Raw genomic sequence first — 27485 nt, 5'->3', positions numbered from 1 at the left:
ATAACAATATAACTTTTGAGATACCTATATAGAAATGGCAATGATGAACAGGCAGGGGCATACGTATGTCTTTAAAATTTAAGCAGGTGCCAGCAATTAAGACTGTGGCCAGCTAACAGATGAGACAGATTACATACTTAGGTGACATACAAAAATGGATGTTATCCAGATTATAAATATATAAAATTCTTTGTAACCCCCAAAGATGCTTTTCCAGTTGAAAAGTGAAACATTAGGTCTAGATCTTAAACATGATTTAACCCTTGGCTTGAAGATTCATTTTTTATGTAGCCCTAGGCCAGGTGCCTATACCTTTAACCACTGCATAGGAGTTTTGGCAGGTGCAGCTTTTTAGACCCTGTTGAGCTGCACCTGCCAAAATTCCCTCCTCTATACAATGGTTAAAGGTATAGGTACTCTGTCCTCCATTGTACCTGGTCACTCTGCCCCAGGGGTACTTGCTAAGACCTTTAGGGGTACTAAAAAAAAAAACCATGAAAAAAAACATTGGACACCACTATTTTAGAGGGATAACAGCTCCATCTACTGGCAGCTGAAGCACTATAGCACCTTGTTTGTCAGCTAGTTGATGCATAAGCTGCTCCAGAATGGTGATCTCCCAGAGCTAGGGTCAAACACACTGAACAAAGATTCACTTATAGGCATTGTATGGAGCTTTACTTCCTGTTTTAGCACCCCGTTCCACCCACAGTAACATGGATCCAATACTTGGGGGGAGGGCTAGTTTCCTTACAAGCTACTAGTGGTAAGATTTAGTTCTTTAGACAACCTGGTTGATAACGCCAATAGAAACATTTCTACAAGCATGTACTCCATCCCTTGAGCTGGTCTCCAAAACTGAGACGTATGGTATTTTCATTCCCAAGATCATTTTGGGGATGCATGCAGAACATGTCTTCGCAAGGGACATTGTTCTCAGCATGCAAAAATATTCTATGGAGTTAACTACACCAGACCCCCTTTGCCTACAGGTGCAGCTTCTGGAACAAATATCTCAGGGAATGAAGCCTAACAACCAATGTTCACAAAATCTGACCCATAAGCAAGCAGGAGTAGGCAGGATGTAAATTTGCATCACAGAAGCAGACATAACTACTAAGAAATTCCACCCTTTGAAGGGAGTTTTGGCCAAACTACATAGCTCAGTTCCCTTCATTAGCAGTTTGTTAGATCAATACATTTACTAGATCCACACCCAATGAAGTAGCTTAATTGGGCCCCATCCCAGGGAGTGGTACCAGTTGTTCCATATAAGGTTATGTTGTGGGTAACCTCAGCCTGCCTGCCTTTCTCTGAAATCTGTTGAAGCTGAAAATTAAATTTTACCTAACTTTGTAGTGTACAGATGTAGCAAATTGCTATGGGTAAAGTGTACAGACACTGTTATTTAACCCCTCAAGACTGTTACTGGTTGTAACCGTTAAATGACAGCCTTTAACAAACCCTACAGATTATATCTTATGATGCTTACAGGATTGCCTGGTGCAATTGCCAGAAGTTTAGCCCTTCAACACAAACCACTGCAGACTTATTTGAGACAGGCTTTTTTCCCCCATAGCCATTGCCAGCTTGACTAGGAAGCACAACAGCAGAGTTGATATTCAGGGCTAGAAAACACACGCACACAAAGATCTTAATGTTGCCAATTAAATAAGTTTATTGGAGTCAAGTCTGTGGTTTTTTGTTTTTTTTACAGTACTGGTAAAGTGCAACATTTTGCCCTTCCCCTCCTTGTGCACATGATCAAAATATCAAGAATGCCCTTTGTAATTGCATTTAGTCCTTCACAGCCCTCAAGGGCAGCTATGGAATGCCATCTTCAGAGCTTAATCCACCTCCTCAATGGTTGGTCCAGAAGATGCCCCTCCAGAGGGAGGAGCTCCACCACCAGGGAACCCACCAGGCATGCCTCCAGGCATCCCACCTGCGCTCTGGTACAGCTTGGTGATGATGGGATTGCAGACCTTCTCCAGCTCTTTCTGCTGGTGCTCAAATTCTTCTTTCTCAGCAGTCTACATATAAACAGAAGAAACTTGCATTAATGTGCATAATGCATAATTATTATGCATTAATATGAAAGCCATGGATGCTCTATCACCAAGTTTGCCTAGTCACCAGTCATCAATTTAAAACAGGGATCAAGTATCTTGCCAACTTGTATGGCTAGCTTTGCCCTTATGGAAAAGATCCGTGCTAATTTTCTGTTAAAAAAAGGTTTTTTCCTTTTTTTATCAGCCGGTAAGATCTTGAAAATTATTGAAGCCTGTTCAATTTTGGAACCACTTTAATATTCTACATTTTTAGCCTATGTTGGGTTTCAATTCTTCAATTTCATTGTATGCGTTTGGAGGGTCGGATTGTTATCGTTTGTTTTATATGTACTTTTATATTGTAATGACCAATTGGTTATATAATAAATTTCTTCATTCATTCATGCCAACTTGTACAACTGCAACACTGCTAGAAGCGACAACTTTGGGACTACCCAGAAAGTTTTAAAAAAATTAAAGGGGCACATACACCAAGAGTGCTTCCTCAACTCCCACGTTTTGTACAAGTTTTACTTACAAGTCTATACTGGGTAGCAAAAGCAAGGTTGTGACCCCAGGTCCATTATGTGTTAGTATTAAATGGTCGCTCAGACATCCAAGGAAGGTTTTTTGCCAACACTGGTTTTTCAACCTCTAGTGGAAACTACGAATGGTTTTGGATCATCTTCATCATTGCGACCAAATTATCCAGTTTATGTCAACTCCACCTCTCTGTACCACTGCCCTAGCCTGTAGTCACTTAACACATACATGTGACTGAAAAAACACTTGCATATCAGCATCTTTAAGCTTTTTTTAGCATTTGAGTCACCAACCAAACCACATACCTGGTTCTTATCCAGCCAATTGATGATCTCATTGCATTTGTCCAGAATCTTCTGTTTGTCTTCATCACTAATCTTCCCTTGGAGTTTCTCATCTTCTACAGTTGCCTTCATGTTGAAGGCATAGGATTCTAGGGAGTTCTTGGATGACACCTTGTCACGCTGCTTTTCATCTTCAGCTTTGTATTTTTCAGCTTCTTGAACCATGCGCTCAATGTCTTCCTTACTGAGACGTCCTTTAAAAAGAAAAAGTACTTGCACTTTAGATCGAAGGCTGCATTTACTTGAAGCACTGAAATATTAGAGCTATACTTGGGTGAATATTGCTGTTCTTTGACTAAAGTAAGGCCACCTAGTAGGGGAAACTAATGACATCAGGCATTCCAAAATAACAGGTGTTGCATAGTTTAAGTGAAGACAAGGGCACACCCCAGCTAGAATAAACCAACTTTCTGGTGTGCAGGTCATTTTCCCTACTGCAAAACTTGTGCAATTTACCTTTGTCATTGGTGATTGTGATCTTGTTCTCCTTGCCAGTGCTTTTATCCACAGCAGACACATTAAGGATGCCATTGGCATCAATATCAAATGTTACTTCAATTTGAGGTACGCCCCTTGGAGCTGGAGGAATGCCAGTCAATTCAAACTTGCCCAGCAAGTTATTGTCTTTAGTCATTGCTCTCTCCCCTTCATACACCTGATGAGAGAAAAAAATAAAAGGTTAAATAAAGAGCACTGTTGATTATATAAGTACTTTACCAAAGCAAGAAAACATTTAACTAGTATGTGAATCATCTGGTCGCTCAGACATCCAAGGAAGGTATTTTTGCCAACACTGGTTTTTCACCCTCTGGTGGAAACTACGAATGGTTTTGGATCATCTTCATCACTGCAGCCAGACAAACTCCTCTGCTGCCTCTACATAACTACCAACACCATAAAAAAGTCTTAAAAATGACTCAAAGACTTGTTTTAATCATATATAAATTCCCCCTAAGCGGCAACTACAGCTACATCTTCAAGTCAAACACTGCATGATTTAGACACTGCTTGTCCATACCTGAATCAGCACACCTGGCTGGTTATCAGAGTAAGTGGTGAATGTCTGGGTTTGCTTGGTGGGAATTGTGGTGTTGCGTTTGATCAGGACGGTCATGACACCACCAGCCGTTTCAATACCCAGCGACAGAGGAGTAACATCCAGCAACAGCAGATCTTGGACATTTTCAGATTTGTCCCCAGAAAGAATTGCAGCTTGAACAGCTAGGGAAAAAAAAGACAGTTGCATGAGTGATTCATACCAGACTGATCTCCAACATGCAACATTGCATTTCTACTCGCTCAGACATCCAAGGAAGATTTAGGCCATCATTAGTAGACTTCTGGTGGAAACTACGAATGGTTTTGGAACCGGTCATCATTGCAAGTAGGCAATGTTAAAATGGGCTCTGGGTTCTCAACTTCTATGCAAGACAATTTTAGTAAGTGTTGAAACACTTTTGACTTGTGTATATGTCCCACTTACCTGCACCATAAGCTACTGCTTCATCAGGGTTGATGCTCTTGTTAAGTTCTTTCCCATTGAAGAAATCTTGAAGCAGCTTCTGGATTTTGGGGATTCGGGTGGACCCGCCAACCAATACAATATCATGCACCTGAGATTTGTCTAGCTTGGCATCCCGCAGGGCCTTCTCTACAGGATCCAGAGTGCCACGGAACAAGTCAGCGTTCAGCTCTTCAAATCGAGCTCTGGTAATTGAGGTATAGAAGTCGATGCCCTCGTACAGGGAATCAATTTCAATACTGGCCTGAGTGCTGGATGAAAGTGTGCGCTTTGCACGCTCACAGGCAGTACGAAGCCTGCGAACAGCTCGCTTATTTTCAGTGATGTCTTTCTTGTGCTTGCGCTTAAATTCAGCAATGAAATGGTTGACCATTCGGTTGTCAAAGTCTTCTCCACCCAAGTGGGTGTCACCTGCTGTTGATTTTACTTCAAAGATGCCATCCTCAATGGTAAGGATGGAGACATCAAAAGTGCCACCACCAAGGTCAAAGATCAGTACATTTCTTTCAGCACCAACCTAAAAACAAGGAAATAAAGTTAAATCTCAAAGTTGATCCTATTTAAGTCTTCCCCTTTGCTCATCACCTTCGCTATACTCACTTTTTTGTCCAAGCCATATGCAATAGCAGCAGCAGTTGGTTCATTAATGATCCGGAGCACATTGAGACCAGCAATGGTTCCAGCATCTTTTGTTGCCTGGCGCTGGGAATCATTAAAGTAGGCAGGGACTGTGACCACTGCATTTGTGACATTCTATAAAAGAAACACACAAGTTTAGAACAGTGCACAAGTTCACAGGGTGCCAGACTAATTCTGCTGCTAGAACTGCCTCATCTGATTCTTAATGACCTTACCTTTCCTAAATACGCCTCTGCTATCTCCTTCATTTTGGTCAGCACCATGGAAGAGATTTCTTCTGGGTAAAAGCTCTTTGTCTCTGCTTTGTATTCCACCTGAACTTTGGGTCTGCCAGCATCATTCACTACAGTAAAAGGCCAATGCTTCATATCTGACTGGACAACAGCATCATCAAATCTGCGACCAATCAGACGTTTTGCATCTGTAAAAGAAATTTTGATCAGGAGTCAATTACCATGCTTGCTACTTCTATGCTACAAGCAAATTTATATCTGCTGGTTGTAAAAGTAGAGAATCCCTGAAATACATGCAAAACTACCATTCTAGTACTATATGTCAACTAAGGGTGCAATCTTAACCAATTTTCCAGCAGCAAGGTAAGGGCAATGCAGCTGTTTATCCCTTACCTTAAGGAGACCTCTGGGACTGCCACCCAACCGCAGTATGCAGCACATGCCCCATTGGCATACCTACATCAGTGCTAGAAAATTGGTTAAGATTTGGGCCTGACTAATAGCTGAACTTGGTGCTGAGTAGTTCCACATGCTCAGTATTGCTGCAACCAAGAATAAGGAGGTTTCAAATGCTAGTAAAGTTATTTTAGAGCCCTGCAGATAACTAATAAGTATTATAGGATCTCTTACCAAATACTGTATTAGTGGGGTTCATTGCCACTTGGTTCTTAGCAGCATCTCCAATAAGCCTCTCCGTATCTGTGAAAGCTACATAGCTTGGCGTGGTCCTGTTACCCTGGTCATTGGCAATGATTTCCACCTTCCCATGTTGGAAGACGCCTACACAGGAGTAGGTGGTGCCCAGATCAATCCCAACAGATGGTCCCTTAGACATTGTAGCTGTGGACAGATTAATACATTTTCAAAAATTAACCAAGCAGTTTCAAACAAGTACACTAGAAAGCCTCCCTCCCCCATTACAAAATTTCACTCCTAAAACATTGTTAAAATTCTTTCCTCAGTATGCAAAAGAGACCTTGTTCTCACAAAAGTTTCAAGTTAATTTACCCATATTTTATATATGCAGTACTGCTAGCAAAAGTCCTGCTTAAAAATTTACTCTTTTTATGAGAAAATGCATTTTAACAGTATGGATACAAAGTTGTGAGAAGCCTTAAAAGTTCTTCTCTGCTTCTCATGAAAGATTTTTTGTTAAGATAATTCAGTTAAGTAATTGATTAGGAGATTTATGATTCTATACTTGCTGTATTAACTCTCACAGTACATTTTCATTACCTGCATGTTTTTGGGTGTGTAATTAGATCAGGGTGGGCAAACTTTCAACTTTAGGGATCCTGAACCTTTAAAAGAGAATTTCAGCAACTGCAGCTTCTCATTTCAGAGAAGACAAGCTGCACCTGCTGAAACACTTCTACACAAGTCCAGGATCCCTAAAGTTGAAAGTTTGCCCACCTCTGAATTATATGTTTAAGGTTTTGTTGCTTTGTGTTAGTCAATTTTAACAAAGGGAAAAGAAATTTTCTTGTGATTTTTTTTTAAAAATGCAAGTTTTGAATTAAGTATTTTTAAATACAATATATTTAATTGTTATATTAAAATTTTAATGTAAACGTAATCATATTAAAATATTTTTAATTATTTAACTTAAATATAACATATTTAGATAAATACATTTCTCTACTTTATTTAAATTAATATATACTTCCCACATCTACTCCATCTCACCATGCACTGGGCTGCTTCCCAACCCTCCAGCCTGATCATCTCACAGTTAGTCTACGGCAGGAGCCATGCGGCAAGATGGGATGACCTTGAAAAGGGGGACCACGTGGCTAAGCCGGAAGCAATGGCTACCATCCACGTGGGAATGAATGACTCCTCCCAGCACGCCCTGCGGCATTCTATCCGAAGGGAGGGGGCTTCTAGCAGCAAGCAGGAGGAGCCTCTTTGGACCACGTGCCCCTGTGCCACCCGGAACCGGCAGAGCGCGCTGCTGAGCACGTGGGAGGGAAGAATGGAGACGGATTAGGTAAGCTGCTTTGCAGCAACTGGTGCCTTCCAGGGGGAAGGGAAGGCAGAAGCCTCTCCCTTTGGTGTGGGGTAAGGAGGAAAAGAGTGAACCAAGGCTTCAATCCTATCCATATTTTCCTGGGAGTAAGCCTCATTGAACACAATGGGGCTTACTTCTGTGTAGACCTGCCTAGGATAGGGCTGTAAACCATTTTCAGCTTGCATGAAACTGCCTTTAATTGTTGTACTCATGTACAAGAGGGATGCTTTATAACCCCCCAATGGTTCTTTCCCTCCCCCCAGGTCAGGGCTATTTCAGAGAGCAAGGATTCCTAGCTCCCCCCCACCCCACTTCTCCAAAGCCAGTTCAAATAGATTCCCCTTTTCCTGTCCCTTTCAACTGTACAACTACGAAAAGGCAGGTTGCCATTGCAGAGGCTCTACTTCCTGAAGGGTGAGCCCTGCCTGTAAAGAAGGGCGAAGAGGAAGCCACCTGGAAGCCTGAAAATACTGCCACTGTATTAAATCTCGAAGGGAGGAAAAGAGCCAAGGCTGAGTCAGCTTAAGGCGACCCCCCCATTCCCTTCCTTTCTCCCTTACAGGAGCTTAGAACAAAGGCTGGAACCAGCTTAGTTCACCCACCCACTCACCCCACTTGAGGGAGGAACAAAGGATACGCCGCCCAGCAGGCGAGACTACGCAGTTAATCGTCTTTGAGAGGTTTAGCCTCGTTTCCCCAGTCCTATAAAGCCATCGCCATCTTATCTTCTACCTCCCCCCCCCCTTCAGCCCAAGGCACTCGCTCCACCACCCTTGCCCAGCCCTGCTGGATTCCATTATGTTGCAATACAGCTTCCTTCCACATTGCACAGAAATTGAAAGGCAAGCAGTACAATTTAGCTTCTCTTAGAAGACAAAAGTGCAGCGGTTTTCTTTTAAAGAGAGAGTAGCAGTTCCCCCCATTTTTCATACACCTTGGCAACCTACCTCTAGAAATTATACCCCTCATATTAGTAAAATGCTTGCAACAAAGCCATTTCTGCCCAACGTTTCTGCAACAGGGATCAAATGTATACACCGCGGGCTGGGCAGAAAAGGGCTAATACAGTTGCTGTTATCATATATGGATCAGTAGTTGGAAGAACTAAAACAATTTATGTTCTCCAATTAGTGATCCACATTTGGTGACCGAAAAGTCGACAGTGGTGGGGCTTTTGCAGCCGGCTAGCTGCCTTCCCGGCCCCACAAGGTATTCTGATACAGACCTGCTTTTTCCTAACCATTTAATCATTTTTTGAGTATCTTTAAAAATGTGCCAGCAAGTACGGGGGGGGGGGGTTTACATGAACCCCAGGGTGGGAACCACTGGGTTCGAGGAAAGTAATGCAAAAAGAGACACATTAATGTATATCATGTTGCCCATTTAAAAATAGTCCTGCAATTAAATATAAAAATTGGCATTTCTACCAGGCACCTCTTAGAATTTAGGAACCAAAGACAAAGTCTGGGAGGGGTGCTAGGAGTAAAGCCTAGTAAAATGCATATGAAAAACCACATATAAATATATATATAAATTCAAAAAATTACCTGATTCGTCTGCACACCAGCCACTAGGAAGGCTCACCCTTCACTGTATTGCTGTAGAAAAGCCACTTCCCCGGCTTGCCCGTTGAGCTTATATACCCTTGGAGAACCTTCCAGAACCGCCCCGCCCCTTTCCGCCCCGCCGACCAATCGCGTTGAGCCTCTTTCCACGTCAACTTGCCCTCCCTCCCCTCTAAATCAGAGCTGCAGAGGCGGGGCGCGGCGCGTGTGACGTCACAAAGCAGGCGAGGCGAGGAGCCGGCCGGCTTTTTTGTCCTCCTTCCTTCTAGAACGTTCATCCCTCCCAGGCTGGTGGAAGCGTGCGTGGGCGGGGACACGCGATGGCGCGTCATCTCTCGCTGAGCTAATGAGGTTTCTCTGTTGGGGTCCTTATTTGCATAAGTGCGGGACAGCCCATGATGCTTCATCCCTCGCTGAGCCAATGAGCTTTCGTTATTACAGTTCGTATTTGCATACTCTCGGCAGAACCAATGGGCTGTCTCTATTGCAGTCCTTATTTGCATAAGCGCGGGCGGGGGAGAGGAGAGCGGTGAGGATCAGCCAATGATTTTTAAGAATGAGGGTCCTGCATGGATAAGGCTGGGGGAGGGGAGCGCAGAAAGAAAGGCGGGAAAGCGCGCAGAAAGGAGGACCAATGCGGTTCACGCGCGGGAAGGCGGGACGTGAAGGAGCCAATCAGGACGCTCGTTACCTCAGCGCGGGAAGGAGTGGAGTGGGGGGCAGTGAGGGGGAGCGCGTTAGGGAGCGAAAGAGAAGGAGACAAAATGGCGTCTGCTTGGCGCAGGGCGCTGGCTGAGGGCCAAGATCGGGTCAACTGAGGACGTGGCCTCAGGCAGGGCGGGGAGAGAGGCCCTGTTCCTGAAGTAGATGTATAACGTTCACCCAAAGGAGCCCCCATGGTGGGGAGTCAGGCTGCCTTCCTCTCCACACTTACCTGGGAGTAAGCCCCATTGGCTATGGCTACAATGGGGTTTACTTCTGAGTAGACCTGCACAGGCCTCAGAGACTGCCCTCCTTTCCACACTTACCTGGGAGTAAGCCCCATTGGCTACAATGACTACATTGACTACAATGGATCTTGTGAGTGAACATGCACAGGGCTAGGCTCTGAGGTTGCCTTCCTCTCCACGCTTACTCGGGAGTAAGCCCCATTGACTACAGTGTGACTGACTTTTGAGTAGAAGTTAATAATAAGTGCTTAGAATTGGGCTCTCAGGCTAGAATCCTATCCACATTTACCTGGGGGTAAGCCCCATTGACTGCAATTGAACTTACTTGTGAGAGGAAGTGCATAGGATTAGGCCGCCTCTGCCCGCCCCCTAGTTGTCTTTCCTGTAAGAAACTGGGGCTCCTGGCCTTGGACATGAGAGGTGCTGAGGCACAATCTTCTTTGCCTCTTGGAAAACAGTGTGGATAGAGAGCTGCTCTTTTCCCTCTCACACAACACCAGAACCAGGGGACATCCCCAAAAATTGAGTGTTGGGAGAGTCAGAACAGACAGAAGGAAATATTTCTTTACCAAGTGGGAAAATAGTCTGTGGAACTCCCTGCCACAGGATGTGGTGGCGGCATCTGGCCTGGATGCCTTCAAGAGCTGGACCACCTCCTTTACGAGAAAGGCTAGTATTTGGGTCTATTAAAGAGATGCGTAAGAGAGGACATGACTCACGAAATTATGCAGGGGATAGAGTGGATGGAGAGGTGTTCTTTTCTCTATCGCACAACACCAGGACCAGGGGATGTTCACTAAAATTGAGTGTTGGGAGAGTTAGGACAGACCAAAGAAAATACATCTTTACCAAGCATGTAATTAGTCTGTGGAACTCCTTGCCACAGGATGTGGTGGTGGTGTCTGGCCTAAATGCTTTCAAAAGGGGATTTGACTGATTGATAGAGGAAAAATCCATCACAGGTTACGAGCCATGATGGGTACATGCAACCTCCTGGTTTTAAAAGCAGGCTGTCTCTGACTGCCAAATGCAAGGAAGTAGCACCAAGATGTGCAACTCTTGTTGTCTTCTATGCTCACTGAAATGTTTGGTGGGCCACTATGAGATACAGGAAGCTGAACTAGATGGGCCTTTGGCCTGATCCAGTGGGGCTCTTCTGATGTTCTTAGAAAGGTCTACTTTTGCCACCAAATCTTTGCTGCACATTCAGGCTTTTTCTATGTTCTTGTTTTGTTTTATTTGTAATTTTTTGTTGCTTTTTTGTTTGTTTTTAAAAGTGTAAGTTTCATTTAAATAATAATAATAATAATAATAATAATAACTTTATTTCTACCCCGCCTTTCTCCCCGAAGGGACTCAAGGCGGCTTACAACATAATTAAAAACAATTTAAAAACAAATAAAAACATATTAACACATACTAAAAACAGCAATCAGAGTAAAAAAAATAGGTAAAAAGAGCATAGAGCAGCAGCAAGTCATAAAAGAATCAGGCCTGTAAAAAATATTAAAAGATGTTAAAAAGATGTTAAAAGGCCAAGAACTCAGAAGGCCTGTTTAAACAGAAGGGTCTTCAGGCCTTGCCGAAAGGTCTCAAGAGAGGGAGCCATTCTTAAGTCAAGGGGAAGGGAGTTCCATAGCGTTGGTGCCACTACTGAGAAGGCCCTATTTCTTGCAGCCGCCCCACGTACCTCCCTAGGCGGCGGCACTTGTAAAAAGGCCTTCTCTGATGATCTGAGAGGGCGAGCCGGATTGTACGGGAGCAGGCGATCTCTAAGATACCCTGGTCCAGAGCAGTATAGGACTTTAAAGGTCAATACCAGCACCTTGAATTGGGCCCGGAAACGAATGGGCAGCCAGTGCAGCCGCTGGAGAAGCGGACCGACAGAGTCGAACCGCCTACCTCCAGTAACCACACGGGCCGCCGCATTCTGCACTAGTTGCAGTTTCCGAACCGTCTTCAAGGGCAGCCCCACATAGAGCGCGTTACAGTAATCTAATCTCGATGTCACCGAGGCATGGATCACTGTGGCCAGGTCTGCACGATCCAAGTACGGCCGCAGCTGGCGCACCAGCCGAAGCTGAGCGAAGGCCCCCCTTGCCACAGCCGCCACCTGGGAATCCAGGAGCAGCTGCGAGTCCAGGTGGACCCCCAAGCTGCGGACCTGCTCCTTCAGAGGGAGTGCAACCCCAAATATTTTTTTTATCCTGTTTTTACAGGCAACTTGACTGATCCCTTGGCATAAGGGCTCTGTGTTATTGTGTTTGTAGGCGAGGGGAGAAAAATGCCTCCTGCAAATGGTCAGGAGTGCCCATTATAAAACGTAGTGCTCTTCAAACTCATAATTATAAAATTATGCCTGGTTAGGATTTCTGTTTGTTCTCCCTGTACTGAATGGTCTGTTCACAGTTGGGGGGGGGGGCTTTGTTTTTTTAGTTTTTTATGTTCAGATGTGTTTGCTATACTTGTTATTCTTTAGACATAGTAAAACTACTTTAGCTAGGATCTGTTTATAACTGCTAATAAGGCCTTATGGGAATTTGCATCTTGCAATTATTTTTTCCCCTAGCAGAACTGTATAGAATCTGTAGAACTCTCTTGTGATTGTGTAAATTCAGTTTCCATTTTGTTGCAGCTATTCTTGCTAGTTTTGTCTAAACCAGCCATTTTCAACCACTGTGTTATGGCACAGTGTGCCATAGGTGTGCCATAGGTGTGTGTGCCATAGGAAAACTACTTGCATAATTATTTTTACATAGGAAAAATAATTGCATAGTGGTGTGCCATAGGAATTTGGGGGAAGGTCATTTATTAGTAGGGCCAATGGGGCATGTCAGCCCCTACTGGCACCATGGTGTACCTTGTCAATTGTCAAAAACCTGATGGTGTATCTAGATAATTTTAGTGCCTTGTCAATGTGCCATGATATGAAAATGGTTGAAAATCGCTGGTCTAAACAGTATTCTGTAATGAATCATACAGGTACTGTAAAACATGATAGTCTAAATTAGTACAGTAACGACAGTTGTGACTGGATCTCTCTATTCTTATTTTTTGTGGATTGCAGTTCTGCATAGAAATGTTATGGCAGTCCCTGAATTTCATGACCTTTAAAGTTCCACATAATATTTGCATAATAAGGATTTGCATAATAAGACTGTTTTGAGGTGCAACCAGGTTCTGTTCTAGTTCAGTGCAGATTCCAGATCTTCCTCCACCAACTAGCCAGGAGTTAATCAGGACAACCCTCTTAATGAGGCTTGTATATGAAGTACAGTACTTTGAGGAGCTGTTATCCCTTAATGGCAAGAGCTGCAAGGTCAGAGTTTATCTTGGAAAATCTAGTTGCACTGTAGAAATAATGACACTTGTCCATGTTTGGTTGAACTGCAGTATAAATACTGCACCCTCTTTATTTAAAAACAAGAAAACAGTTTTACTAAATTGTTGATTCAAAGGAATCTATAATAAATATTTGCTTCCCTTTCTGTTGCTCATTCTGAGCACAAGTACAGCAATAATAGCAAGCAGAAGAGAAGTAACCTTGGTATATCAATCAAGAAAACGAAACTAGAGAAGATTTAGGCAACCACGCTAAATAGTAACTGGTATATAGGATTACAGTAAATGCCTTAAATACAGTATTTTACAAAACAACATTTGGTTTCTCATAAAACGAGCGTAGTTTCCCTTCTGAAAGAGCTTTTAGTACAAAGTTGAGTTCAGAAGCCATTGCACCTAGATTCCCTTTGAAAATGAAATGCCTGGTGTCTTGAAATAATCTCTACCTTGAAATAATCTTCACCTTATATCCAGAAAATTCATTTTTTTCTCATTTAATATATTTGAAATTCACTCAGGTCTACACAATATTTGAGGGTTCCCTTAATAGTATTGACTATAGCAGTGGTTCTCACACATTTAGCACCGGGACCTACTTTTTAGAATGAGAATCTGTCAGGACCAACCAGAAGTGATGTCATGACCGGAAGTGACATCATCAAGCAGGAAAATTTTTAATAATCCTGGGCTGCAATCTTACCCACACTGACCCTGGAGTAAGTCCAATTAACTATCATTGTTAAAAGCATCTTCACAATAGTTTGTTAAACGTACAGATCTGTGACATTTCTCCAAATGCAGCCACATACTATAGTAGCATGGTCTAATATATTCAAAGGCAAATATTGAAATAAATGGGGACTCACCTGAAATTGGCTCGCGACCCACCTAGTGGGTCCCAACCCACAGTTTGAGAAACACTGGACTATAGCATGTACTTCCCTTATTAAAGAATGGCAGTTTGACTTAATATCACGATAAGGCTCAAAGGATACACATAGTACCTTGTGGGTGTATCTTGGCCAATTTCAATATCTTTCATTCTTTGGTAAATTATCTTATCATACCTTGCCATTATTTGGGTCAATAAACCTTGGCTAATGTGGCCTGTAGAATTTTCTCACTAAGAATTTGGTAGAAACAACTTGGAGTAAATCTGGATCTTCTGCCTACCCTGTCATCACCTACAGCCAATGCACTAGTTAAATATTTCAGTGGTTCGTAAGTCTTGCATTGGACTTTTTCGTATTAAGAATTTTCGTGACGTGAACTCTTAATGAAGTGCAAACATGAATGCCATTAGCTTCTAATTAATTTATCTGAAAAAGAAAATAAGACTTACTTGTTGAAGGGCAAGGAAACAAACAGTATTCATACAGACCTGATTTTAATCATACTAGAGCTTTGGTCTTTCCATGCCTCAAATATTTGCAGAGACTTTGTTTATGAAGGATTCTCCGCAGTAGAGGGTTTCCTTTATTTGAAAGAGAGCTTAGCTCTGATGTCATTTGAGAAGACAGCTTCCTTATAAATTTTTGTACTGTTTGCAGCATTCACTGTCAACCAATTGGTAATTCCCCTATGATCCACAGGTACACTCTAAAGAACCATGTGGGTATCGGTCTTTTACTGACTTGGGAACAAAACCATTTGGGAATTAGACTTGTGATCCTACCAGTTACTTTTTCCTGACAGTGGCAGTCATTCTGTGATAAAGTTTGTGATGGAATAATTCACAGCATAACTTTGTTTTTTAGACCATCAGTTATAACATTTAGACCATCGGTTATGTTCAGCTAACATTTGAAATCAAGCCAGTTGCATGTTTCTGTCTTCATTATCATGTCATACAAGTAGTTTCCAAGGAAGTGTTTTTCTTTTGTAAGAGAGATACTAAATTCCTAAAATCAGTAACCTACCCGTGAGACAAGCAAACACAATTTCTTTCATTGCCTTTGTGTTGCCGTTAACAGTTATGTATGTAACCATTGCCTTCATCATTATTTGCCACAGGATTTTCCAAACCTTCACCTGGATATTTAACTTATCCACCTTGTCTGTTATGTTCTCTATTGAAAAAGAACAAAAGGAAAAGACACTTTGGCAGTATTTATCCTAAAAATGGATGTCACTATTTTCCATATAGAGACAGGAAATACACCATTTATATTTTTCCCCCCAGAGATTTCTGCATTCATGTGTGGGATAAAAAAAATCTTTGGAAGTAATCTACCTTCAAAAATGTTAACAAACTTGCAAGGGGAACTTGGAATTTGGTTCTGATCTCCCATTCTAGTGAGCCACATGAATAGCAGTCCCTTGACTTAGGAATTGCTTTCAATTAATATAGGTGTAAATAAGGGCTGCATTGGGCTTGGTCTCAGTGGGCAATGTGTGTACTCTTTCTGGCTTATGTACCTTCTTGGATTAATGCCCTTCCACATTCAAAGAAAATTCCTCCAGAGAGACAGAGCAATTCAAAGTCCGGAGCTGCCTCTCAGTGTTACAGCTTTCCACTGTGTGTAATTCATGCAAAGCAGCTATCTATTTTCTTTGAAGTTGATCAGAATGAGTTCACAAGTGAAACTGGTGCCATAGTTGAGAACATAACTGTCCATCTATGTATTTCACAAAGAACTGTACAAAAGAATTTTTCTTTTCATAATTATTTTGGAATATTATGCTTTTTGTGTTTCCTAAAAAGCAAACAAAAGTTCCAGACTCCAGTATGTTACATCTGCAGCTTAAAAAATAAAAAAATCAACATTCCCCTCTCTTTTCCTTTTAAAAAAGTAATAACAAAAAAGCAAACTGAAAATCACTCAACATGAGTTCCCTTTTAAAAAAATCTGTGTCTATGCCTCAGAACAGGAATATGCAGTAAATACTGAGTGAAGGTTTTTGTTGTACAGTGCGTGAGTGCAAGGAAAAAAGTTGTCTTGGAAGATAAACAAGCTAATCTAGTCATACATAGCTGGTAGTGTGTGTGAGTTCTGGACATGACTGGAGCCTGCATAGATGAAACTCAATCAAACTGTCTGGAAAGCCCGACTCTGAGCAGGCACCATGGTTGGTGTGGCTTCTTTTTTCATCAAGTTGGTGTGACTAATTTTCTTTGGCTCAGCTTCCCTGCCATCTGTCTCCACCTGGCAGTGTTGTGTTGGAGTTATGTGAGGGGTAGCCTCTGTTGACAATGTCTGTTGGCTGCGAGAGGCACTGTTTTCTGTTGATCGAGTTGAGGAGGAACCAGAGTGTGAACTTCTGGAGCCAGAAGAGGAGGACCCAGGCTTGACTAGTCGAGCTTTTGGTGCCTCTGCATCTTCTCTGTAATCGAGAGGCAACATAATTAACATACTAAATAATGAGCACCAGAAACATCCATATTTCACAGCAGAATCTGCATCAGGGTTTGCATCATTGGGTAGCTGCTGAGGGCTCAGAGCCCTTAGAAGGGTTCCATGCTGTTCCTAAGACTCCCTCTGGGCCTGCAGCTTTTTGTGGTGGTGGTGTAGTAACACTTTTGGGGTCCACCCAAGTAGGAGGGTTCTACAGTTTGCCAAGGGTCTTCTGAAACCTGGAGCTGGTCCTACATCAGAGATTTCTAAATGCTTTTGAAGTTCAACAAGGTTCAGGAGCTTTTATCAGATTTTTATCTCTAGTTATTGCATATTTCTGTATCATTCACAATTTGTGAAAGGAGCACAATTAATGTTGTAATGTTTATATCAGAACCTCATGTCTGATTTCCATATCAAAACATCATGTTTGATTTTTTAATACAAAGAATAAGAGTGTCATTGGAAGGAATGCTAAGTTTGTGTGCAAAGTGTTATAAAATTAAGAGGATGAAAGAATACTGGGTACCTGCTTTCAGGAGGTTTGTGTGATCAAGCATCAATTGTTAGCAAAATTAACAAGTAGTATCAGTGGTATATAATTTATTCCTCTTGGTCATAACATTTGGTATATTAATTACTATAATTGCATATTAGTGATTGGGTACCAACAGAAACTGCTTGAGTTTGTCAGTACTGAGAAACTTGTACTACTGGCTGATCTGGTGTGATGCACTTTCATTCCATCTTATGTCTACTTGCTGCATATTCTAATCTGAGCCACAGTGGGGCACACACACTTGTTTTAATTCATGTAGTTGTACTCGAAGGGCATCATGTTACTTGCCCACATTCTGTAAAACAATTTTATTAGGGGTCTCCTTTGACTTGCAGTTGGTGAGATTTTACAGGCTGCATGCTTTGTGCTGCTGTGTACTGTAACATCAATACTATATTTTTCAATAATTGTCAGACCCCCCAAAATGCCATGACCATCATTTTGAATTGGATTAGTGGGTTTTCCACACAACAATCCTGTTTTTCAGTAAGGCCAATACTGGGAGCTTTAGGCTAAGTTGAGAAATATTGAAGTTGTTGAACAATCTAGTCTCTGGAATTATCATCTTACAGCTTATTCCTTAAAAATATGGTTGTTTTCCCTAGGCATGAAAATGGTAATTGATGGACAACTACTTAATTGTCTTTCATATGATACAAAATTGTATTTTTTAAGCTGTTAACATTCTCTGCAGTAGTCCAGTACAGAAAGCACTGGGTAGAGAAGGGTCAGTGTTATATTGGCATGGTTAGGCAGCTTCCAGGGGCCACTCTGTGTACCTAGGCTTTGTGCAATGGTGATGGAGTGGCTCTTTCAGTCAAGAGAGCCACCTATTGCCACTTTATCCCATCAGCCAGGGTAAGTTACATCACAAATCTTGTGGGGGACTGGGAGCAAGAAGAAGAAGAGTACCCTTGTATTTTTAGCCAGTATTGAAGCAGGGCCTATTTGTATCAAGTTTTAAGGCTCCACAATAACACAGTTTCTGGGGTGTAGCTCAACACTTTGCTAGGCACTGCAACCCTGAACGGTCAAGATGAAGGAAGATAGGTTGTGTAAATAAGTCATTCCTTGGTGTGTGAATTAGTTTAGTGGAGTCAGTTGTGAAATTTGAACTACTTGCTGCTGTAACTGGACCACAGACTACTTTAAGTCATTGCGACATTTTTTGGTTTAGTTGAGCAAATCTGATGTGTATTTAGTTGCTAAAATAATTTGATGATTGACTGACTCTTTTATTTGTTTGCATGGGTTCCCGCCCTTCCAAGGCGTTGTGGTAATTTACGAGAAGTAAGCTGTGAGAGAGTGTGTTGCCTGTACCCAAGTAAATTTCATACCTGAGGGTGCAACTAGATGAGATTGCAGGAAATTTAGTCATAGATGCTTTGCATCTTATCTAGTGAGTCTTGGATTCTCACATCAAATCCTGTACTACACTCACTTTTGTAACTTCTGAAAGAGTATTTCTGCCCCCAGTCAACCATTCAAGCTTATTTTTATTTTATTATTTTAATCTCACTTTCATATAAAGTACCCAAGGTTGCTTAGGTGCTTCTGTCCCCCACCCTATCTCAACTGTCTTTCTATATCATAATTTTGTTGCCCTGTGGCTTTCAGGTACAGAAAGAGGCAAAAAAATGCAAATGAAACAAAAGACAAATGTCCAAGGAGGTTGGAGCTGAGTGACAAATGAGGAAGGAGAGGTTGAAAGCAAGGGACAGAAAAATGTGCAGGTGAGTGACATAGGAAAGGAATATGTATCTTGAAACTGGGGCTTAGCTAAAGAAGTAATTTACTTCAGCTAAAGAGTCTGTTTTGTTTTCTTTAACGAAAAGGACATAAAGAATCATCTTCTTGATTATATGGCAACGTGAGTTGAACTCAGGGTGAGCAGTCTTCAGTAGAATTAAAGATAGCAAGCAGTTTCATTTTTTTCTTCCAAGGGTGTAGTCTGCTGAATCATTCTTTCAGAGACTTCCGAAAACGCCCTACTGCAGAAGTTCAAGAAACATCTAGCAAAGGTTGCGCCAGATTGGAGAGAGCTGAAGTATTAATTTACATATGCTAAGAATGTTATCTTGCAGTAACTTCAGAGAGGGGCATCCTGATAACTGAGGCAAAATGCCAAATGCTGACTCCTTTCACCCAGTGATGTGCCAACCTCTGCTGCTTTCAGAGTTCTAACTCAGGACATTTCTCCCTCTTCTGTTTTCCTCTTCCTTTTCCAATCCATGGAGTGGGAGGAGGAAGAAAAGGAGAAGTGGAGGCAAGCAAGAAGGAGTAGCCCCCATCAGCTTACTGTCTGGATTGACTGCTTCAGTTGACCCCATGGATAATCTGGCCCTGAGAAACTCTAAGGCGATTCAGATTTAGTTCTGGGTGTAAGACCTTTTCACATAAAATAGTAAGAGCTGTGTTGGGGGAAAGAGCAAATAGCTTATATATTTTCTGTATTATGTTGCCATTTTCTGCATCTGTAGCTGTTACTGAACATCTAGAGTTTTTTAAAAATAGTTTTAAACTGGTATTGACCAGTGACATACAATACATGTTACTTAATTCTTCTGTAGTTCAGAGGAATGCCTACTGGTTTACAAAAGTTGGTCTAGGATGTAAGCATGCAGCATCGAGCATACATTCCTGAATTAGCAGCCCAAACATTCCCTTACTGACTATCTAGCCCTGAAACTTTTGTCTTGAATAATTTATTCAGTCTGCTCATACTGGGTTTGTAACACAGCACTGCAGCAAGGTTCATATTTCCCTGTGGATAGAAATTATATATTATGGGCAGTACTATAGTAAATGACAACATGTTTTAGTGACAACATGTGAAGAAAAAGTGACGGCTTGTGTGTTCACTGCAGGATTGCTTATCTCTTTCCCTGGCCATTATCTCTTTCAACTGTAAATGTAAGCTCTGAGTATGAGGCTGATTAAGGTTATATATGAAGCTGACATATGCTGAACAAGACCATTGGTCCATGTAATTCAGTGCTATATCTGATTTCCAAGATCTAGAGCAGAGAGAGCTTTCATAACACTGATATCTTTTTAAGCTGGGGCGTGGGGTGCCAGAGATTGAATCTGGGATGCTCAACAGTATTCCCTGGCTGTTCTGCTGTGTTGTGATAGAGAAATACATTTAGCCTTCCAGTGTTTGTAGAGGCTTAACTAGGGGAATTATTGAGGTAATTACCTGATTTCATTTGGGGTCTCTTCTTCCTCATATTTCTTCTTCTCTTTTCTCTTGATAGTAAGCCATACAGTCAGGAAAATTATAGAGGGCCCCACCAGCATTCCACAGACTGCTCCAGCAACTATGCCCATGTTTAATGCATCTGTTGATACACAAATGTGTGGTGTGTTATATTTTCCATTGAGCAATATTTATTAATAAAAATATTCATGTATTACTTTTCAACAGGAAAACAAAGTTGTTTACCTAGCAAAATAAATGAAAAGGTCGTTCCCTACTACTAAATCTAAACAGCAGCAAGCAACTGAGGGGGGGGGGGGAGTTGCTCTCTCCCTGCTAAGTCTAATCATGTTTAAGCATGTAAAACAGAACTACACACACTCCCAAAAATAGGAGTAAACAAGCAACAGTGCAATAGTAATAAAATAACAAAATAATATAAGCAACATAATACAAGGCATTAACACTTTTACTTATTTGCAGGAAAATACCCTCTTGCCTCGATCATCAGCTTTGGTCAGGGTTAAAGAGGAGAAATGTATATTCTCTAAGTATATATAATATAAAAATACTAAAGTATATATTACGTAAATATTTTCATAGGAAATACCTGACCAGAAAAAAAATCCTTGAGGATAAAAATAAACTTTCATTTTATGCACTTCATTTTATGCACTAAAAATAAACTTTCATTTTATGCACTTTTGGTCATTTTTTTCTATACTGCTTATTCATTCAATCTATAAAGATTTGGAAATGTAGCTAAAATGGGCATTTTTGTATATTTCCTAAACTTTTTAGTACATAGGAAGATGCAGTTTTTGTCTAGTGCAGGAGTCTCTAAACTTTTCAACCCAAGGGTTGAAATATCTGGCACAGTGTCGAGAGCCGGAAAAAAAAATATAAAATTTAAATAAATACATTAGAGATGGAACTTGGATGAATGAGTAAGTGGATGAATGGGCTTAAATGCCCAGGATTTCTCCAAGCACCAACAAAGTCCAAGAAATAAAGCACACACTTAAATAGACCCCCATACCCCCACCACACAAGCACAACTCTGGTTGTGTTTGATCAACTGACCAGAGGCTCTCAGTAGATCACAGGCTGGCTGCGGGCTGGATAGATACTGGCCACGGGCCGCATTTGGCCCCCAGGCCGCGGTTTGGAGACCCCTGGTCTAGTGGGCTGTGTGTGATTTCAATATTGTTATTGGTTAACCTAGGGGCTCTTGTTCTTCCACCTATTTTTTAAATAATCATGGTTGCACAAATAGGTTTGTGGGTAATGTGGCAAAGGTTTACTAAGTGATCTGCAGTGATAACACATTTGGTTTACCTTTTATTATCCATGTTACAGAAAAGGTGAATTGGAAAAAAAATTAACATCTTAAGTGACTTGTTAGGGGATGCTGATTATTAGGATCCTAGGCTTGAAAGCAAAATATACTCATTGTGGGAAACAAGGTGTGTTCTTCAACCCCTGCCCCCACTTCCAGTTGTTCATGTATTTTATACTTTCTGGAAGCATAGAATGAGGTTCAGAAGAATGTTATACAGGTATGCAATTGAAAGTGTAACCTTTGCAGCAGAGCAGTGGCTGTTTAGTGAAAGCTGAAGCAACTGATTAGAGATGCTGCTGTAGCTGCTGAAAACATTCTTTAATTACCACTTACACTGCACAGTCACCTCAACAGTGCAGCTTTCCCTTCCTGCCTCATTGAAGGCAGTACACTGGTATAAACCTGTAGCCACCCATGTGAGATTCTTCATCAGAACTTGTGCAGGATTGGAAAAGTCTGGAAAATCAAGAATCAAGTTTTAGTGAATTAGAAAACATAAATGATCTGGAATTATATTAAGAAATACATTACAGAGTAATTGTCAGGCATCCTGCTGTGTCTGAATAAAGCACTCAGAATCCCCCTGAAGACCTTCTGTATGCAGAGGCTAGATTGCTCATTGGCATGTTTCTGTTGGTTATTTGCCATTCACATACTGTTCCCTGCAGTGTGTGAGCGATTGTTCTAAATATTTTTGAGTATTCTGCCACTGACATGCCAAGAGGTGAGGGAAATGGATCTGAAGTGTAACTGAGTGTATGGGGATTCTGTCATCTTGTAGCACCAATCCATGAGCTGAGCAACAAACTAGGATATACACTGAAAAAAGCAGGCGACATCTTCGCCCCTAATGCACTTTTATTCATCTTCTATCTTGGCATGTCATTTTACGAGTTGTAAGAATGGACCCTAAAGCTTGGAGAACAGAAGAGGGAAAGGAGACTATCTTTATTCTGGTCCCTGTGCATTTCCATATTTGACATACTGCACCTACAAGGCTCAGTGCAGAAGGCCTTCTGGAGCTCTGATAGGGAATAGAGGTGCTTTGCCGGTTAAGACCTTGCTGAACTGAAGACCCAACCCCATTTTCTGGTCAATTTGCATCTGATTACCACTACTATTACCAGCCACAAGAGAACTTGTTTTAGAGTTATTATGTAGTTAGTTGAATGGATTTGAAGCAGCAATGACTTACTGATATGTGCCATGGGTGGCAGGGACCCTGGTTTTCCCTCTTCATCTATCCGTTTCCATTCATACATAATTGGTGCAGTGCCAGAAATGGAATTGCATTGTAAACTGATTTTTCTGCCTTCAGACATCTCTCCTTCTTTCCAGCATTTAGGTTTGGAAGGTTTCTCTGGGAGGAGAAGAAAATATGTGAGATCCTTGCACTAACTGAAATTTAGAAACACTTAATATTTAACAGAAGACTGATTATTTTGAATAATTTTGTAGCAGCCTTACCCAGAACCTTCAGGGTGATATGGGTCCATTCATATTGTCCAGCGTTTTTAACTTTACATGTGTACTGCCCAGCGTCACTTGGTTGTAGGAGAGAGATCACCAATGAGGCATCTCCACTCAGGAAACTGGAGGCAAATGAAACACGACCCTTTTGTTCTTCATTCATATCTTTGTAGATGTTGCCTCCTGAGGAAGTGATCACCTGAGAGGCAGAGAGAGAGGCAGTAATTGATTTCTCTGTCTCTTATTTTGCCATTACTATAGTAGGGATGTGGAGGGGAAACCTCCTGATAATGGAGGCATTACAGCCGTTTGAGCTTCTGTCCTTCAGTAGTAATATTATTCTTTCACACAATTTATAATAAGTTGTTGAGAACTGCAATGGTATGCCTCCTTGATAGCAATAATCTGTATTGGATCAGTTTAATTATACCAGCAGAACTTAAAACTACGTAATGCCTTATGGTAGCGGTTTCCAAAATTTACTATGGTCATGGTGCTCTTCTTTTGTGGCAGCCTTTTCCCAGTAATCCTAGGTGCTGTCATCTTGGATTGTGCAAGATCTTGTGTGATGCAGGATGATGGCACCCAGGACAATTGGGAAGAAGAGGCTGCTGGGAACATCCTGTGGTGCCCCTGTGAGTTTGTCCACCACCAAGAACTATACTTTGTGGTTAGTTCAGTTTTTAGGTGGATAGACTGGATTAAATGAGCATGACTGATGTACCTCTTCTGGTGCTTTCTATTGCTGATTCAATTGTAATTAAGTAGTCACTGTGAATCAGATTAGAATAATTTACTATTATATTTCCTGTTGTGAAAAACAAACCCTGCAGGAAGAATTCTAGGAGTATTAGGAAGAGGTCAATACTTGGATTAGAGTCCAATAGTAGTTCATCAGGAGCTTTATACTTCAGTACCATGATTTTCAGTATGGTCATACTTGGAGCTGGAGGCATAGAAGATGGCATTAGGATTTTCAATTAGGTTCTTGGTGGTTAGTATAGTATTGGACAATTTAAGTTCATACCTATTAACATCTGTGCTGGGAAGACTAGTTATGCTTAAGACTAGTTACTGCTTATGAGCATTGTTACTTGGGATAAAGGTCCTCTGACTTGGGCATTGTCTTGGGCCTTTGAAACTTGGGAATGGCGCTACACGTAGATCAGGGCTTCTCAAACTACAGTGTTGTGACGCTCTAGCCTGAGGGCCCTGGACTCTTTTCCCCTTAGGGGGTGGGTGCAGGGAGGAGGCAGCGACGCGGTCCTGGGGATCGCATTGCTGCCTTCTCCCCACTCCCACTGCCTTCCCTGCTCCCCCACAAGGACTCTTAGGGAATCCTCAAATTCCCTAAGAGTTTGAGAACTGCTGACATAGATGGTGGATAACTACTGGATTTGTTTATTCATAAAATACTTTCAGTTGAGCTCATTGAATGATACCTCCAAGAAAAATTTTTGTGTACACACACACATATAACTTACCCATCAGCTAACAAAGAACATTTACTAAATCTGTAACCACCATGTATCTGTCATGTCCAACTCATTTAAACTTCCAAAGTTCAGCTCATTACTAAGAGTTCTTTTAAAATACAGTGTTGCTAGTATACTATGGAAAAAATGCCTTTTAAAATGTCTAGTGCTGAGTCAGGAGTGAATTGAAAATAATCACTGTTTAGCTAGTTTTTTTTACATTAACGTGACCAAAGGTGTGGATGTCATGTATCATTTTGCATTTACAAGAGGCTCACAGTGTGGAAAGGCCAGACATTGTTCCACATCTATTTCATATTTAAGCATAAGTTAGGGCAAACTGGTTTTGTTTTGTTAATTCTAGAATTTATCTGGGTATAGTAAGCACCTACAGTGAACTTATAGCAATCTGAGTCAGACCTACCACTTTGTGCTTGGCTTCTGAATCCTGTAACAGCCATTCTATATCCAAGCTTGTTGACTCCAGGAGGTGCAAGCGGTGGTGACAGGGCAAAGTAACATTTGCTCCAGCCACCTTCTTAAATTCGGTCTGAGCCTGTGACATCCAAGTCGAACAGGATGCTGAAAGACAAAGATCAAGCTGAATATTGCCAATGGTCCTAACTCAATAAATAGTTGCCCTCACATTTTCATACCATGCCGCAATTGTGTCGGTTGAAGGCATATGGATTCTATGTCCTGAAATCTTCTCTTCCTCATCTTTGAAATACCACAGGCCACACTGCTTCCTTTTCAGTCTTCAGAGTGATGCTTTGTTATCTTACTTTCAGCACTTAGATACTGAATTTTTGCCTTCTCTCTCTAGCTGTGGAGTTCTAGAATGTTTTTAAAGGACCACAAAATGCCATTTCTCACTCAGTCATAGGTGTTTAATGTCTCATAGGATATTATTCCAACTCCTTCATTGACTTACAAGCAAATTTATATGCTGTAGAGCAGTGGTTCTCACACATTTAGCACCAGGACCTACTTTTTAGAATGAGAATCTGTCAGGGCCCACCAGAAGTGATGTCATGACCAGAAGTGACATCATCAAGCAGGAATTTTTAACAATCCTCTGTGGCTGTAATCCTACCCACACTTACCCAGGAGTAAATCCCATTGACTATCATTGTTAAAAGCATATACATAGTAGCCTGTTCCAAGTACAGGTCTGTAACATTTCCCCAAATGCAGTCACATACCATGGTAGCATCAAGTCTAATATATTAAAAATAAATATAGAAATGAATGGGGACTCACCTGAAATTGGCTCACGACCCACCTAGTGGGTCCCGACCCACAGTTTGAGAAACAGTGCTGTAGAGAATCCACTCTCTCATTCTCCACAAGAAAGGTTCTTGAAGGGATTATTGTTTTTTCATGATTTAAATTTATGATCTTTTTCTTGTGCATTTTGTCATGCCATCTTTATTGATGTTTGAACTTTACTGTGTTCTAAGGGGTGAATTGCTTTGAATTGTTGAGACAGAATAGAATTGAAAAATTTGAAGCAACGACACTTAGGGCGCAATCCTAACCAACTTTCCAGTACTGGCATAGCTGTGCTGTGGGGCATGTACTGCATCTTGCAGTTGGGGGGGGGCCAATCATGGATGTCTCCTCAAGGTAAGGCAATGTTTGTTCCCTTACCTCGGAGCTGCATTATCCTAATGTCAGAGCTGGAAAATGGGTTAGGATTGCGCCCTTAGCTTGCTACTCATGAATTTCAAGTAACTCTTGGACTTCTTAAGTGTACACTATAGGTTTTGATTGTAGGTTTCTTCACTCTATTGGAATTTTAGAGCTAGATCTGCTCATTTAACTTCATTCACTTTGGTAGAAACTTGTGCCCAGAGAAGCAATTCTGTTTCATCGCATGGGCTGTGTGGAAGGAACTGGCTGTTTTGACTGTTCAGTGTGCTGGCTACTCATTGAGGCAGCAACCCCTTCCCCTGTTGTGTGGTGTGATTGTGGCATATGCAAAGGTTTCAAGCTTTGACAAGTTTTGTTTACAGTTGTTAATCTAATAAAAAAGAAAATTTCAACCAATTCTTTTTAACAAAAGGAAACAACGGCTTTAATAGAAAAGTATCTGGGGCTGATAATTTTGCCACTTATATATATGCTTGGTGTTTCAGTGTTGACAGCTAGAGGGCCTCAAATGCTTTTGTGATGCTTAGCTTGAGAAAATTAATATGAATAGAACCAAAAGGTGAAGGGCCTGGCCTAGCTTTCTTTGTATGCCTTGATTCTAAAAGATTGCTTTTTGAAAGAGAAGGTTACCATCGCTTCCCTTAGTAACTGCTTATGTGGGTTTTTTTTTTTTTGCTATTTTTTTTAAACAGCCAAAAAGGTAGAGAGGCCAAATTGTTTAAGGAAAAAGGAATTAACCCAGATCCATTAACAGGGTTGGTTGGTGTGTTCTTGATGAGTTAATTCATGTATGTTTTAATTTAGCAGGCACCAAGCGCTGCCCACGGTCTGGATCCGGCATCCTGGAAAAGCCATCTCAGTGTGGCACTTCCTGTTCTGCACTGCAGCCTCTGTTCATTGTGCCCAGTCTTCCCCCAGTCTCACACAGGCCAGCCATGTCCCCTGGGAAATTGGGCCCAGAAGCATCTGGGGCAACAGGAGACAGAAGCAGCTGGCTGGCACAAGGCTGGGGGGAAGATGGAGCACGACAAACAGAGGCTGCAGCATAGAATAGAAAGCACTGTGCTGCATGGGGTCAGCTTTTCCAGGATGCAACGGTCTGCAATTTGGAGACCACTGTTTTTAAAACCCTAGAAAATATTCTCTACTTAGTGTTTCTCTTTCCCTTTTTTGGAGGACAACAGGGACAATAACAATGCTGGCATATATTTCCCTTCCTTGCATTTAACTTGAGGATGTCCTAATCTCA

The 27485-nt window shown here is 41.5% G+C and overlaps 2 protein-coding genes and 2 non-coding genes across 5 annotated transcripts; all 4 read right to left on the bottom strand.

The window, feature by feature from the left end:
- Positions 1-1654: 1654 nt before the first annotated feature.
- Positions 1655-8970, bottom strand: HSPA8 (heat shock protein family A (Hsp70) member 8). 2 transcript variants are annotated; one of them, XM_066639344.1, is made up of 9 exons: positions 8891-8970; positions 5963-6172; positions 5315-5520; positions 5061-5213; positions 4422-4977; positions 3957-4159; positions 3395-3593; positions 2900-3132; positions 1655-2033 (listed from the first exon to the last, which is right to left on the bottom strand). In XM_066639344.1, exons 2-9 carry the CDS (start codon positions 6165-6167, stop codon positions 1848-1850), a joined length of 1941 nt encoding a protein of 646 aa, XP_066495441.1. In that variant the 5' UTR covers positions 6168-6172; positions 8891-8970; the 3' UTR covers positions 1655-1847. The 2 variants fall into 2 exon arrangements, with proteins under 2 accessions (XP_066495441.1, XP_066495442.1); XM_066639345.1 differs by lacking the exon at positions 8891-8970 and adding an exon at positions 7019-7104.
- LOC136662672 (small nucleolar RNA SNORD14) lies at positions 2656-2750 on the bottom strand. Its single transcript, XR_010794991.1, has one exon. It is a non-coding gene; the product is annotated as a small nucleolar RNA SNORD14 (small nucleolar RNA).
- Positions 4234-4322, bottom strand: LOC136662673 (small nucleolar RNA SNORD14). Its single transcript, XR_010794992.1, has one exon. It is a non-coding gene; the product is annotated as a small nucleolar RNA SNORD14 (small nucleolar RNA).
- Positions 8971-16056: 7086 nt separating the features above from the next.
- Positions 16057-26246, bottom strand: CLMP (CXADR like membrane protein). Its single transcript, XM_066639704.1, has 7 exons — positions 26234-26246; positions 25005-25162; positions 23103-23304; positions 22831-22995; positions 21969-22091; positions 20294-20435; positions 16057-16524 (listed from the first exon to the last, which is right to left on the bottom strand). The coding sequence occupies exons 1-7, from the start codon at positions 26244-26246 to the stop codon at positions 16230-16232; spliced, it is 1098 nt and encodes a 365-aa protein (XP_066495801.1). The 3' UTR covers positions 16057-16229.
- Between the last annotated feature and the right edge of the window lie 1239 nt (positions 26247-27485).

The sequence above is a fragment of the Tiliqua scincoides genome, chromosome 11 (assembly GCF_035046505.1).
Source record: "Tiliqua scincoides isolate rTilSci1 chromosome 11, rTilSci1.hap2, whole genome shotgun sequence".
Taxonomy (NCBI): domain Eukaryota; kingdom Metazoa; phylum Chordata; class Lepidosauria; order Squamata; family Scincidae; genus Tiliqua; species Tiliqua scincoides.
The sequence above is the reverse complement of the archived record's forward strand: the minus strand, read 5'-3'. Positions and strand labels throughout refer to the sequence as shown.